Genomic DNA, 12430 nt, shown 5'->3' with positions numbered 1-12430 from the left:
TTCTTTTCTTTTCTTTTCTTTTCTTTTCTTTTCTTTTCTTTTCTTTTCTTTTCACAGAAACTCAGTGTTTTTCTGTGGAAGTCAGTCTGCAGGACAGGCCAAAATTTTAAGGACTTCAGGATGGTAGTTAATTTGGGACCCGATCCAAAAGTTCTTATGCCCATTGAGTTCGGCAGAGGTTTTGCCTGAAAGGGACTAAATAAATAGAATAGGATTGGTTCCTTGATGCCCCCTCGTGGCAGTGTTCTGATGAACTGTGTACTAAATTCTACTTGGCACTGGAAGGACGATTCACAGAATGAGGTCCTCTGTTACGAAATAAGTTCACTTGGTCTCCATTTTCCAGGAGGATATTTCATGTTTACTGTCACCAGACTGAAGTGCTGTGTATTCATGTTTCAGAGGAGTATCGCAAGTTATGTGTAGTAGCTGAGCCAGCGCCTCCAAGACCTCCTCTTCCTCCAGGCCTTCTTCCAGGCCCTCATAATGGATATCCTCCTGATAGATATCCTCCCGATAGATATCCTCTGATTCCTGAGATACCACCTCGGCCTCGACCAACACTTGCTGGTAAGAATTAAATATTAGCCCTTTCCCTGCAGGATACTGGGTCTTTATCACATTAAAAATTTGAATTTCTGAGGAGCAGTGTACTCACTCCTATTGCTGCTGTCTTGTGCTTGCTTTGGGTGGTTGCATGTACATTGACTGGGTTTCAGAGTAACCATGTCCTGTTTTCCCTGTAACCAGGCCCCTTGTGGTAACTTGCATTCTCTGTAACACTATCCCCTCTTAATTAGGTACCATCTTTACTTCTACGTTATATTTACTGTGGCCTATGTGCTGTGCTGGTTGTCATTTTTAAGGCTCGGTCTTGAGCCCAACTGCATGCCTGCGCAGGGGAGTAAGGAGTATAATGAGCTCCCTCACTCCACTGTGCAGGCTACTCATTTTGCAAGTCCTTGCTGTCACAGTTCAGGGCACCAGCACCTGTATTCCCCCTCTGTGGCCTGGCACCCACTTTAGGATCCTGGCTCCTCAGCCATCACCTCTCTTGGGCAGAGACCTGCATCTCTCTCCCTCCTGACCAGGGTTTTTTCCAGGCTACACAGTTCCCTGTCTACACTGTGATATCCCCAGCAAGCCAGCATTTGCTTTTTGCTTTCTCTCTAGAAGTTATGAACAGTGTCATTGCCCAGCTATAAGTTAGCACCCAGCTCTTTATAAGCAAGTATATTTATTCTTAAGACTGAAAGCATTACAGAGAAAACATATTAAAAACAGTAAAAGAACCCACACACATGCTATAAAGCTTACTACAGGTCACCCCGACTCCAACCTCAGGCTCTGGTAGGTGTTGGTCCCTCAAAACACACAACTGGGATTTCCCTGTGGTTACAAGTTCATAACCATCTCACATTCAGAACCAGAACAGCCACGAATAGTTCAGTCCTTCCTTTATACAGTTTGGGACTTTGATCTTGGCCTCATCCAGCAGGTGATCAGCAGACAATGGACCACTCCCCAGGCTGGGATTTTGCATAATTGGAGGTAGGGAATTAGCATTCACCGTCCTCTAGATATTCACCAGGAAAACCACTTAACATGTTTTCAAGTATCAGAGGGGTAGCCGTGTTAGTCTGGATCTGTAAAAAGCAACAGAGAGTCCTGTGGCACCTTTAAGACTAACAGATGTATTGGAGCATAAGCTTACGTGGGTGAATGCCCACTTGCATCCGACGAAGTGGGCATTCACCCATGTAAGCTTATGCTCCAATACATCTGTTAGTCTTAAAGGTGCCACAGGACTCTCTGTTGCTTTTAACATGTTTTGTTCCAAACATCCATTCTTGTCAGGCACATTGTTCAATAAAGTTCATTGAATCTCTAGGTCTCACATCTGTCACATCCTCTCCCCCCCCCCCCCCCCTCCCAGGGTTCCTCAAAACTCCCCCCCCGGCAGTACATTGATACAATGAACCCCAAAGATACTTAAATGGAATGCAGTAAGGTCTCCCAAGGATAGGGCAGGAAATGGCTGTCCCTCACACTTGCATGGGGGAGAGCAGCTGCTACTTCCGCCGTTCCTTAGGTGAGTGGGGATTGGGCAGACAGGTGTGGGGAGAAGGTGGAACCAAAGCTCCAATTCACCATGCCTCACGTACTCATCCAGTGCACTGGCCTGTGCAAGTGAGCCAGCGGGGAGAGAGAAGTAAACTGTGCCAAGGAAAAGGCTAGGGGAAGGTTTAGGTGTGTCTGGTGCAAGGAGGAAGCAGGAAAAGAACTCGGACTTTCAGAGTGTCAATTCATTCCCTATCCTGTCCCTTACTCAGGCTGGTTTGCAAAATGCCAATGCAGCCCACAGTAAGCACTTGCCAACTGATACCACGTAGTTACCACAGTAATCTTCTGAGTTTCTGTCCAATTCCTAGCTATAAAAATGGAGATATTTGAGGTACTGTGCTACTGTGTCACAGCTGTTGGCTAATGCTGACTTTTTATAATCCCTATATAATACCACATACCTACTCCTTATGCATCTGTATATGTATGGGTGGGTTTAGCCCTAAATGTTGTGTCCTGCAAGATGGGAAAGCAGAATTATAGATGTCACCATCAGAAAGTCAACATTTACCAGCCATTCTCAAACAATGCTGTCTGGCACATAGCGTTGCTTTCCCACACTTAGTGTTATCCAAGTTCTTCTCTAATCTATGTCGTGATGGAAGGTAAATGTTAACTTTTAATGGAGAACACTGTATGAGTTGTGTATTACAGAAAATCATTATTATAACCTATTAATCTACTTTTGTAACTCTTTCATTTCAGTGGTCTTGCCAGTTAATTTCACTGACTATTGCCAGCTATTCAGACATCTCTGTCTTAATGGGCGCTGTATTCCAACTCCTGGGAGCTACCGCTGCGAGTGCAACAAAGGATTCCAGCTGGATGTCAGAGGGGAGTGCATTGGTATGGGATTTTCCTTATGCTCTGTAAATCAGACAGTGATAATTGTATTAAACTGTTTTCCTGTCCCATACGATATAAAGACCTTCATTCATTTCTTATTAAAACAAAACAACAAACAAACAAAAAAACAAAAGCAGGCTCCATGTTTATAATGGCTGTAACACTTAATTTGATTTCAAATGTAAATGCATATTTATAATAGTTTTACCTCTAGCGTATTGCGTGTAAAAACAAATAAACCTTGTGATAAATTAAGTTCTAATTATTTTAAGTATGCAAAATTAGGCACATTTTTTTTTTAGAAATATAATGTGGTTGATTGTGCTTAAAACGTAATCAGTTTAAAGAGTTGCCTGCAGCTTAAATATGCAATTTACAATCACAGATTAAAGTAACATTTATAAAAATACGGTCAGATCTTGTAGTCCTTACTAAAGCAAAATGCCTAGTGACTTCAATTACTATTGATTTTTTTTATTTTAACCAAATAAGCAATGAATATGGAGGCTTTAGCTCACTGTAAAGTGAAGGTTATTGTAAATAACAAAAAGTATAGATTGCATATATCTGCTACTAATAACCACATATATAACAGTGTGTTTACACGAGTCCTTTTGCATTTGTCTATGACTAGCAACCTGATTTAGAATGTGCAATTCTAGAGGTTAGTCCAAATAATTTTAAAATGTAAATGCAGAAATTTACATTGAGGCTTGCTTAGTTTATTTGAAGCTATAACACTTATCTGGGAAATATTGTTTGATAGTATCCAGTACCTGCCTAGAACTTTTTGAATATGAAATGCTACGTAACACAGAATTACATTGATGAGAAAAAAATATTCCTAATGTTTGAGTATTGCATAATAGGGTTTATAAAAAAAAATACGTTTTGCTCATGTAAAATAAACTAATAAAATAGCCCTCAGGCCTGAATACCTGCCAAGCAATGTCTTACTAAAAATATACTGTCTGTATTTTACAGATGTTGATGAATGTGAGAAGAATCCTTGTATTAGTGGAGACTGTATAAATAACCAAGGATCCTACATATGCCAGTGTCGTGCTGGATTTCAGAGCACACTAACTAGGACAGAGTGTCGAGGTGAAGTACAGTATTATATACCCAGATGTACGCCTGTATACACACTAAGGAGGGAAAATATTTGTTGTTCTTAAGCAAAATTAAATATATGCATTTAATAAGAACTTTTTAAAATAAATTAAATGCTTGAGTAAAAAATATTCTTTCAAAAAGGCTGACCCAAACTTACCTGATGGTTGAGTTGGTAGCGCAAAGTACTAACTCTCAGAGGAGGCCAGGACTATGAAAAGACATTTGGGCTTGGGAGGAATCTATCTGGCAGCACTACCTCTGAGATGCAAGATTCATTTTTCACCACTCTCAGACATTCCTGGTCAGTGCTGGGATGTGAATTTGGCTTTAAAGGTGGATCTGTTCCCTTGCTAGTTAACTGATAATGAGACACTTCTACTGAGAGAGCATTTGACTACTCTTTGAGGGCATGATTGGGATATATTAGAGAAAGAGAGCCTTGCAGATAAAATAGGGTGAGTCTGAATGCTCAAGACCCAGATTTGCCTTCATCATATTTCCCTCTCTGTACAGAGAAGAGGATTCCCTAGCCATACACCCACTCTGGAGTTGAGTGCGGCAATGGAGATGACCGAAACCAGAAAGAAAAATGGGAAGGTCTCAAATTCTCCCCAGCCTTCAACGAGTAGCTTTTAATGCCTACTGAAAAGTCCTTGTGAAGTGGAAGCCTTTTTTTCTTTATATTAATCTAAAATTGTTACCTGGGATAAGAATCTGCCTCATCAACTTCATTTTCACAAGAGTCCTGTGAACTGATTCTTCTACAAACCAATAGAGTACATTTAGTGACCATGTTGAATGACGTTACAAGGAGACACAAGTGAATTCACGTAAAGTGCAGTTCTGCTCCAAAAGGTGACTGGATAGGATCCTTGCCACCCCTCCAGCCCTTTTCCTACTACAGTAGGATTAGACTTCCAAGAGGTGGAATCCCTACGAAGAGACTCAATAATTAAACCCAGAAGGGGATTGTGAGCAATCATTACAGAACCTAAGGCTGCAGTGACTGTTTTTAGGGTGAACTATTGTATTCCTTTCTGGGAGGCCAGGGTTGGGTGTCCATTCTCCTGTCTCTTAACCCCGTACATGGCTAAGCAAAGACCAGTTGCTGACGAAAATCGGGGAGGTAGGCTATGTCTAAACTAAAAACGCTACAATGGCACAGCTGCAAATGTGCCACTGTAGCGCTTCAATGTAGACACTTAACAGAGCGACGGGATGGATTCTCCCACCACTGTAGGTTGTCCACCTCCCCAAGAGGCAGTAGCTAGGCCAATGGAAGAATTCTTCCTGCAGCTTCTGTCACTCTAGGACTGTCTACACCGGGGGGTTAGCTCAGCTTAACTGTCTCTCTCAGGGGTGTGGATTTTTCATGCCCCTGAAAAGATGTAGCTGTGCCAATATAACTTTTCAGTGTAGACCAGCTCTTAGTGTACTCTACATTCTGCAATAGGAAAGACCAAATGAAGAAGTGAAGATAATCACCAAAAGCAGTGGTGCCTAAACCAGCCATTTATTATATACGGCATGGGTGAACCTTAGCACCTAATGAGGTCAGAATTGGATACTCTTAACACGATTACACATAGGAACCTCAAGAAGAAGTAAGTCAGGGCTCTTATGCTTGGTTAAAGATATATTATTGGACACTCAAAAGAAAGCAAAATTCAGAAATCCAGTGGGATTAGGGGATCAGAGACGGAAGCAAAGAATTAAAAAACAAAGCCCAGAGAAAACATCTGCAAGCAGTCCTAGCAGTGAGGCTCGTGACCACATGCCTCATTGCCAGAAAGCTTGAAAAGAAAGCCACCAGCACTGGTGTGGGATTTCCCTTTCTGACTCAAAAGGACAGCAGCAGTACAAACAGCTGTCTGCAGAACAGTCGGGCATGCAGAAAAAGTGCCAATGATGTGCACTTATAGGAATATCTGACCTAAGTGTCTGCCAAACAGCCATGCCAATAGTGTGAGAGAATCACATTATGTCGCTCGGTCAATCGGTTAGTGAAGCAATGGTGAAGTTGGACTTCAGGGGATGAATTTAGTCATGAGTCATGTTTGTTAAACTGCTTTAATTTGATTGGCTGTGAATCATTAAACACATGAATGTCTAAAGCCTGGTGGCCATTGCAGTTAATGTGTGGTCACTTAACAGGCCCTTTGCAATTCATCACAGCTCTGCTTGTCTAGCTGCAGTTTTAAAATATGCTAAAACAGGCAGGGCCACATCTATACGAAGGACTTTAAGGAACAGTTATTCAAAAGTGTGTTTGCCAGTGTGTCTGAAAAAACAGTATTTACACTTACAGCGGACAACTGCACGTGCAAGTGCCTGTTCTGCCTGAACGAGCATTTCTGTTGCACCTACATATGTGAGTTTGTACAGTTGCATGTACGCCTTTGCAGGTGCAGCCCTTTCTGAAAAGTCCTAAGTAATTACAGGACATTTATAGATTCCTGGTTCTGAGGTACCATGGAATGAATCTATGACAGATACGATAATATCCTGCCCAAACCTTATGGAATGAAGATAAATATGATTGAATTAGATTCAGTGCCTTTGGGTACCTTGTATTAAACATGCAATTGTTTGTGTTGTGTGATTTTATGTAACTTAAGATGTGCTAATGTAATTCCTCTGGTTATCAGCCCTTTGGAGAGGTTTGCATCTAATTCAAACTGGATTCTCCAGGGACCAACACACAAAGAAAGGATTTTTTGATTAAATAGTCTGGTTTTAAACAGGCTCCAGGCTTCTTCCTGATCCAGCAAATGGACAGGACCCCTGGTCCACAGAGGGCCCCAATCCTTAGAAGGACTGGGCCTACGGAGGGCCCCATAAGACTGTGTGCTTGTTCTGAGCTGAGGCTGTGATGAACTTGAAACCACAGGAAACCCCTTGGTGGGATTTGAAGGACTTCTTCTGCTAGAGCCCATTTTAGGGTTGGGGTGATCTCTGGTAGGCTTATTAGCATGCATATTGATTATTCTGTTGTTTTCTCTGTAGTTCTTTTACCATAAGAATACAATAGGCGTGCATAGGAAGTGCTGTGCTTATAATGGTGGACAATTAGTCTATTGTTAGTCTCCAAAGAGAAAGTAAGCAGGCTTGCTTAGGTAGAGTTGCTTGCTTGGATATGACAGTATTGTCAGGGGCTGTGCGGCCTGGAACTACCCTGATAAGAAGGGAGTGAGGTGCATGTCTCCACTCAGAAGAGGGGACAGCCAGAGGAACCTGAAACCTAGAGTGGGTGCCCTTGTGGGACCATAGATTTGGGACACAGGTGCAGTTGCCCTAAATTATGACAGAGTCCCACTGATGTAATTATTAAACATAGCATGCCAGATCCCACAGTACTTACTCAACTATTACTCAGTCACATTCCTAAGAACTTCAGTGGGAGTTTGACTGAGTAAACTCTGAGTAAAAATCAGTGAGGATCTCAAACTTGGGCCCAGTAAAGAGATTTTCCTGAATAAAGTTAACAGCTCTGTGATTAGTGATTAAAACCTAGAGAACTTAATTTAGTGACATAAGGAGGCAAGTAAAATAGCATTGAAAAACTATAAGAAATGTTACCAGGATTAACCATAAGAGGCATGTGTATCTGGGAGTCAGAGAGCCAAAAACTGGTTTTCTAACTTCATCATGTTGTTATGCTGTAACCTTTCAAAGACCAAGAGGAGATGGGTCATGCATGGAAAAGTTAGAAGTTAAAGAACATGCACGGCTCCTTCAGGTGAAAGGCAGCTTTGTGGTTGCTAATAGTTCTGAAAAGAAAAATCAACAACAATGTTATAATTAAAAACTACAAGTGGAACAAAACATAGTGTTGGGTCTACTGCCCGCCATCTGCTTATAGGGCTCAACAAAACTGCAAAGATTATTTTCTTCACCACGAGTCAGATAGCAGCAGGTAAATAAAAGTGAAGATCCTTAAGAACTGCCATTATAATTACCTGAGACCAAGCCCCACACTCAACTTTGTACCAGGAGGCTAAAGGAAGGGGCCCAAACGGCAGGAAAATTCCACTTGCCTCATTTCCTGTCCATCACCCCTGTCACTCTGAGGGGAGGCTTCCCAAGGAATCATGGGGAATGGGATCTGCTGAGGCAGAAACTGTCCATGTGATGATTCTTGCCTCTGCTGGTACAGCCATTCCCTGGCAGCCCAACCGTTGACGGGGTTCCCTCTACAGGTGCTAGATGAAGATAGGTTGCCATGGAAGGGAACTGTGGATTTCAAGCACCATTAATTCTGCCTCAAATACCAACATAGTTAGCAAGAGACATGAGTCTGGAGTGCAGTCTGTTCTCTGCTCATCCCCAAACCGTAGCAGAGCCCTTCCTGAACACCTGTTGAGGGGCATCTGCAGCATGTCTGGGGAAATTGAGACTGACTGGGTAGTGGAGGAGGCATCTGCATGAGCTGGTTGAGATCTTTGTGCACAGAGTCCCCTGAGTGTAAGAATCTCTGGGAGATGATCCAGCCCTTGATGAAGAACACTGAGCAATCTAAAAAATGTCTAGACAGTCTGTCTCAGCATCTCCTCCCCCCTCATTTGGGAGAGAGGGAGAGTTGCCAGCCTTGTGTGGTATCACTAGGCAGGTCCTCCAAGATCTTGCCAAGGGCCTCCAGCAGAGAGAGGGAAATGAGGATCTGATGTTTTAAATATAAAAATGAGCAGAAAACACATTTTGGGGGTGGGAAAGTCTCAACATTTCCCACTATATTCCTATTTCATACAGCAGCATCAAAGGACAAAAAGCCTTTGGTTTTATTTAACCTTTCACTTTTAGTAAGTTTAGATTTTAGTGAAAACCCTTTTTGTAAGTAACTGAAATGCAGAAATCCACATAGAAACAATTAGAAGGAGCCTGAACCCTATTTTAGCAAGTTACACTCTAGTGTTTTCTGAACTAAGGCTCAGTTCCTACTACAAATTGAAATTTCTTTCAAACTGATCATTTGATACTCTTTCCACCTTCTTAATGTTCAGTTATGCAAATCAAACTTTTCCAGGCAAAGGTAATTTTTACATGGAGTCGAAAAACTGGAAAAGAAATCACACTTATAGTTTTGGTTTTTTGCTTGGCTTTCAGATATCGATGAATGTTTACAGAATGGCCGGATCTGTAATAATGGACGGTGCATAAACACAGATGGCAGTTTTCACTGTGTTTGCAATGCTGGCTTTCATGTGGCAGTCGATGGAAAAAACTGTGAAGGTAAGAGTTTTTTCTGAAGTTATTTCCCATCGGTAATTACAATTCCAAGAGATTACTCACTTTAAAAAATAATAAAAAGTCTTTGGGGTGGAGGGAGAGAAGGAGCTGGGAATCAAATTTCTAAATACCTTTTCCTGTGTCTGGGAGGGCAAGTAAACCATCCTTTGCAGCCAGTTCTGGAGCCGTGGCTTGGCAATCGGCAACAGGATGTCTGTCCAGCAAAAGAAATAGTACATACCACTATCGCAAAATGTAGAGTTCCTTTGATGGGAGTGGTATGTTTTAGAGGGGAGAATAAGTCACATGCTGCATGATCTTATTGTGAGATTAACAGCATGCTTTAATGGGACCTTACTGGGCGACTAGCAATGTGCTTTATGTGGATTTAGTTTGGTCCAACCTGGAAAAAAACTAGTTGTTTCAAAATTTGAAAATGTGACCTTAACTGATGTGTTCCTACCTCATAGACCTATAGTGAAAAAAAATGAAGAATGTTCTTTATCATGCTTCCCAAGGTCCTTGGGAGAGTTCCCAATGATCTATTCATACGTTAAAAGAATTTCAAGCACTGTTCTTAGAAATGTTTTTGGCAGAATATTATCTCAGTGATTCAGCTCAAAGACTTAATGCCAAAATTCCTGGTTGGGATAGATACACAATTTTTTAAAAAATCATAAATAATTTTGGTCAGACTTAGCCTGTAAGTAAAAAGAAACCACGCTATGTCTAGGAGTATAATTTCTATCCAAGACAGCTGCAAAATTAAGGAAAATAGCATGATTCTGAATATATTGTAATGTCATTATGATCCAGTGATTTTATGTTAGTAGTGATTTTGTTAATCCTTGGTAGAGACAGACATTTTAGGGATCTATTTGTCCTGCTCCCTTTAGGTTTAATTTAACACTATAGACTTCTTTTTAAACATCAAATATGTAACTACGTCATTTAAATATAAATGAAAATCTATTGTTACCCGAGGCCTGACTTCTTCCTTTCCCACTAAATTCCATGTGCTAATAAGAACCAGAGCACTAAATATGACAATCTGATAAAACATTTGTCATTCCATTAAGCATGTTGCCAGAATGTATCTGAGCATTGTGTATTGCATCAACTTCTAAAATCATTGCATCTGCTGCACTGTAATGGGTCAAAGTTTGCTCTCGGGGGTGTACACATCCAGTTCTCATTAAAGACAATGGGAATTGTGCTGCATATATAAGATTATAAGTGTAGCCTTTTAGATTAGACTGATGACTAGTCCTGATCTTTGATAGATTTAATGGGCCCAGATCATTGCTGTCTTGCACCTTGCACACTCATTTATACCAGTGCAGAATAAATGCAGAGCGAGTATAAAATGTTACCAAGATATGAGAGAGCATTTTGCACTCACTTTGCATTGATGTGAATGATTGCAGAAGGTGCAGGACAGCAACGAATTGACTCCATGTATCTATCTTTTAATATCCAAATTAATACTTTACTATAAGTAAGAGTTGTGGAGAATTTGTCTATTATATTTATAACTTGTGTGTCAGTATTAACCAATAGATTGCTTGTTTTGAAATATTGAAAATAAATGTAAATTAAAATGTTTTTTCTTCATATTACAACCTAGATATTTCTCAGACAATAGCAAAGTATCTTTTATGCCATACAACTAGGTCACAGAGGATACCCTGGGCTTGTACAGTTCAAGGGTTAGTCAGCAAGTATTCTAATAGGCAACTTGTCACCTAAAGAAAGTGAAGTGATACTTTTATTTTAAATGGAAGCTGATGATCAGAATGTTAGCATCTGAAGAGAGCTCCATTGCATTTTCTGTGCAGGTTTGAGCAACATCATAGGGAGTCTACGTAACACAAATCTGGAACGAATGGGGGTTAGAGAAGTTTTCACTCCTAACACAATCTTCTCCTCCACCCACCTGTAGATGGTCTTATCTTAATAACAAAAGAAAAATTGTGATTACCTTTTAGCCTCGAGGTTGCCTATAGTCAAGCTCTCGCATATCTGAAAACCATACTTCCTTTTCACCAAGGAAGGTTTAAGGTCTCAATTTAAAAAACCACAAGTGTTTTCCTAGGTAGCAGTTTCAAAGATTTCCAGAGTCTAAATGTCTTTTTTGTGCTTTTCAGTGATTTCAAACCTATTTCTTCATCTACAAATGATTCATTGCTATAAATATGAGTAATCCTCCACAACGGATTTTGGTTCCATCACCTGTTGATATTCACCATAGATTCACACAGCCACATGAGAGTTTGGTTTGGCTCATTATCTTGAGGAGGTAGTTAACAGAAGCTCTTACTATTTCATCAGTGTGAACATTTGTATCCATTGTGTGCAATTTCAGATATGGATGAATGTAGCATAAGGAACATGTGCCTTAATGGGATGTGTATCAATGAAGACGGAAGCTTTAAGTGCATTTGTAAACCTGGTTTCCAGTTAGCATCTGATGGACGTTATTGCAATGGTGAGTGTTTACAATAGTGATTACAATAAATTAGTGCTTTCAGAGGGCATGGGATTCATATCTCTGTGACAGCTTAAAGAATCACTGAATTTCTTCCTACTCTTCCACCCCACACTGACCCTTGAGACCAAGAAGGATTCAGCAAGTTTCCATCAAATAAGTTCTTTAATCAGCTGGAAAGATCTGTCATGGACCAAGGCAATTTCTCCTCTCCACAGTGTTAGCAACGCTCCCAAATAATCAGTGGGAAATGTTGCTTGAGCAAAGACTGAAGGATTTGACCCAATGACACTTCTGGTCTTTACCTATAACATTTTCTGCAGCTTGGCTCCCACATACTTTCTCTTTTCTTGTCTCTTCCTGTTCCTCTCTCCTTGGCCACCCAGCCATCCTGACTCTCTGCCCTCCTTGGATCTTTCTCACCCTCCTGTCTTTGTGCTTCCCACCCTGTACAGCACCTCCCAGCAGGGCTCAGCACCCTGGTTGGTGCGGACCTAGATGAGAGCACCACAGCAGTTTAATCTTTCCCCTTTGCTATGATAATTCAGCCTCACCCTCACTGGACGACAATGTAACATTCTATTTGCTGGCTATGTCATCCTAGTTTCCGTCCTGTCCCTTAAGGAACTG

General features: G+C 41.0%; 1 protein-coding gene across 2 annotated transcripts in view; it reads left to right on the top strand.

Moving 5' to 3' along the window:
- FBN1 (fibrillin 1) overlaps positions 1-12430 on the top strand; it is a 216332-nt gene that overhangs the window by 100120 nt on the left and 103782 nt on the right. For both annotated transcript variants that reach the window (XM_024200606.3, XM_024200598.3), the window contains exons 11-15: positions 403-570; positions 2830-2970; positions 3955-4074; positions 9190-9315; positions 11678-11800. In XM_024200606.3, the coding sequence (XP_024056374.1) occupies positions 403-570; positions 2830-2970; positions 3955-4074; positions 9190-9315; positions 11678-11800 (678 nt within the window). The remainder of the gene's footprint in view (positions 1-402; positions 571-2829; positions 2971-3954; positions 4075-9189; positions 9316-11677; positions 11801-12430) is intronic.

This window comes from Terrapene carolina, unplaced genomic scaffold (genome assembly GCF_002925995.2).
Source record: "Terrapene carolina triunguis isolate 2854851 unplaced genomic scaffold, T_m_triunguis-2.0 Scaffold67, whole genome shotgun sequence".
Classification (NCBI taxonomy): Eukaryota; Metazoa; Chordata; order Testudines; family Emydidae; genus Terrapene; species Terrapene triunguis.
This window is presented reverse-complemented; position numbering and strand designations above follow the sequence as displayed.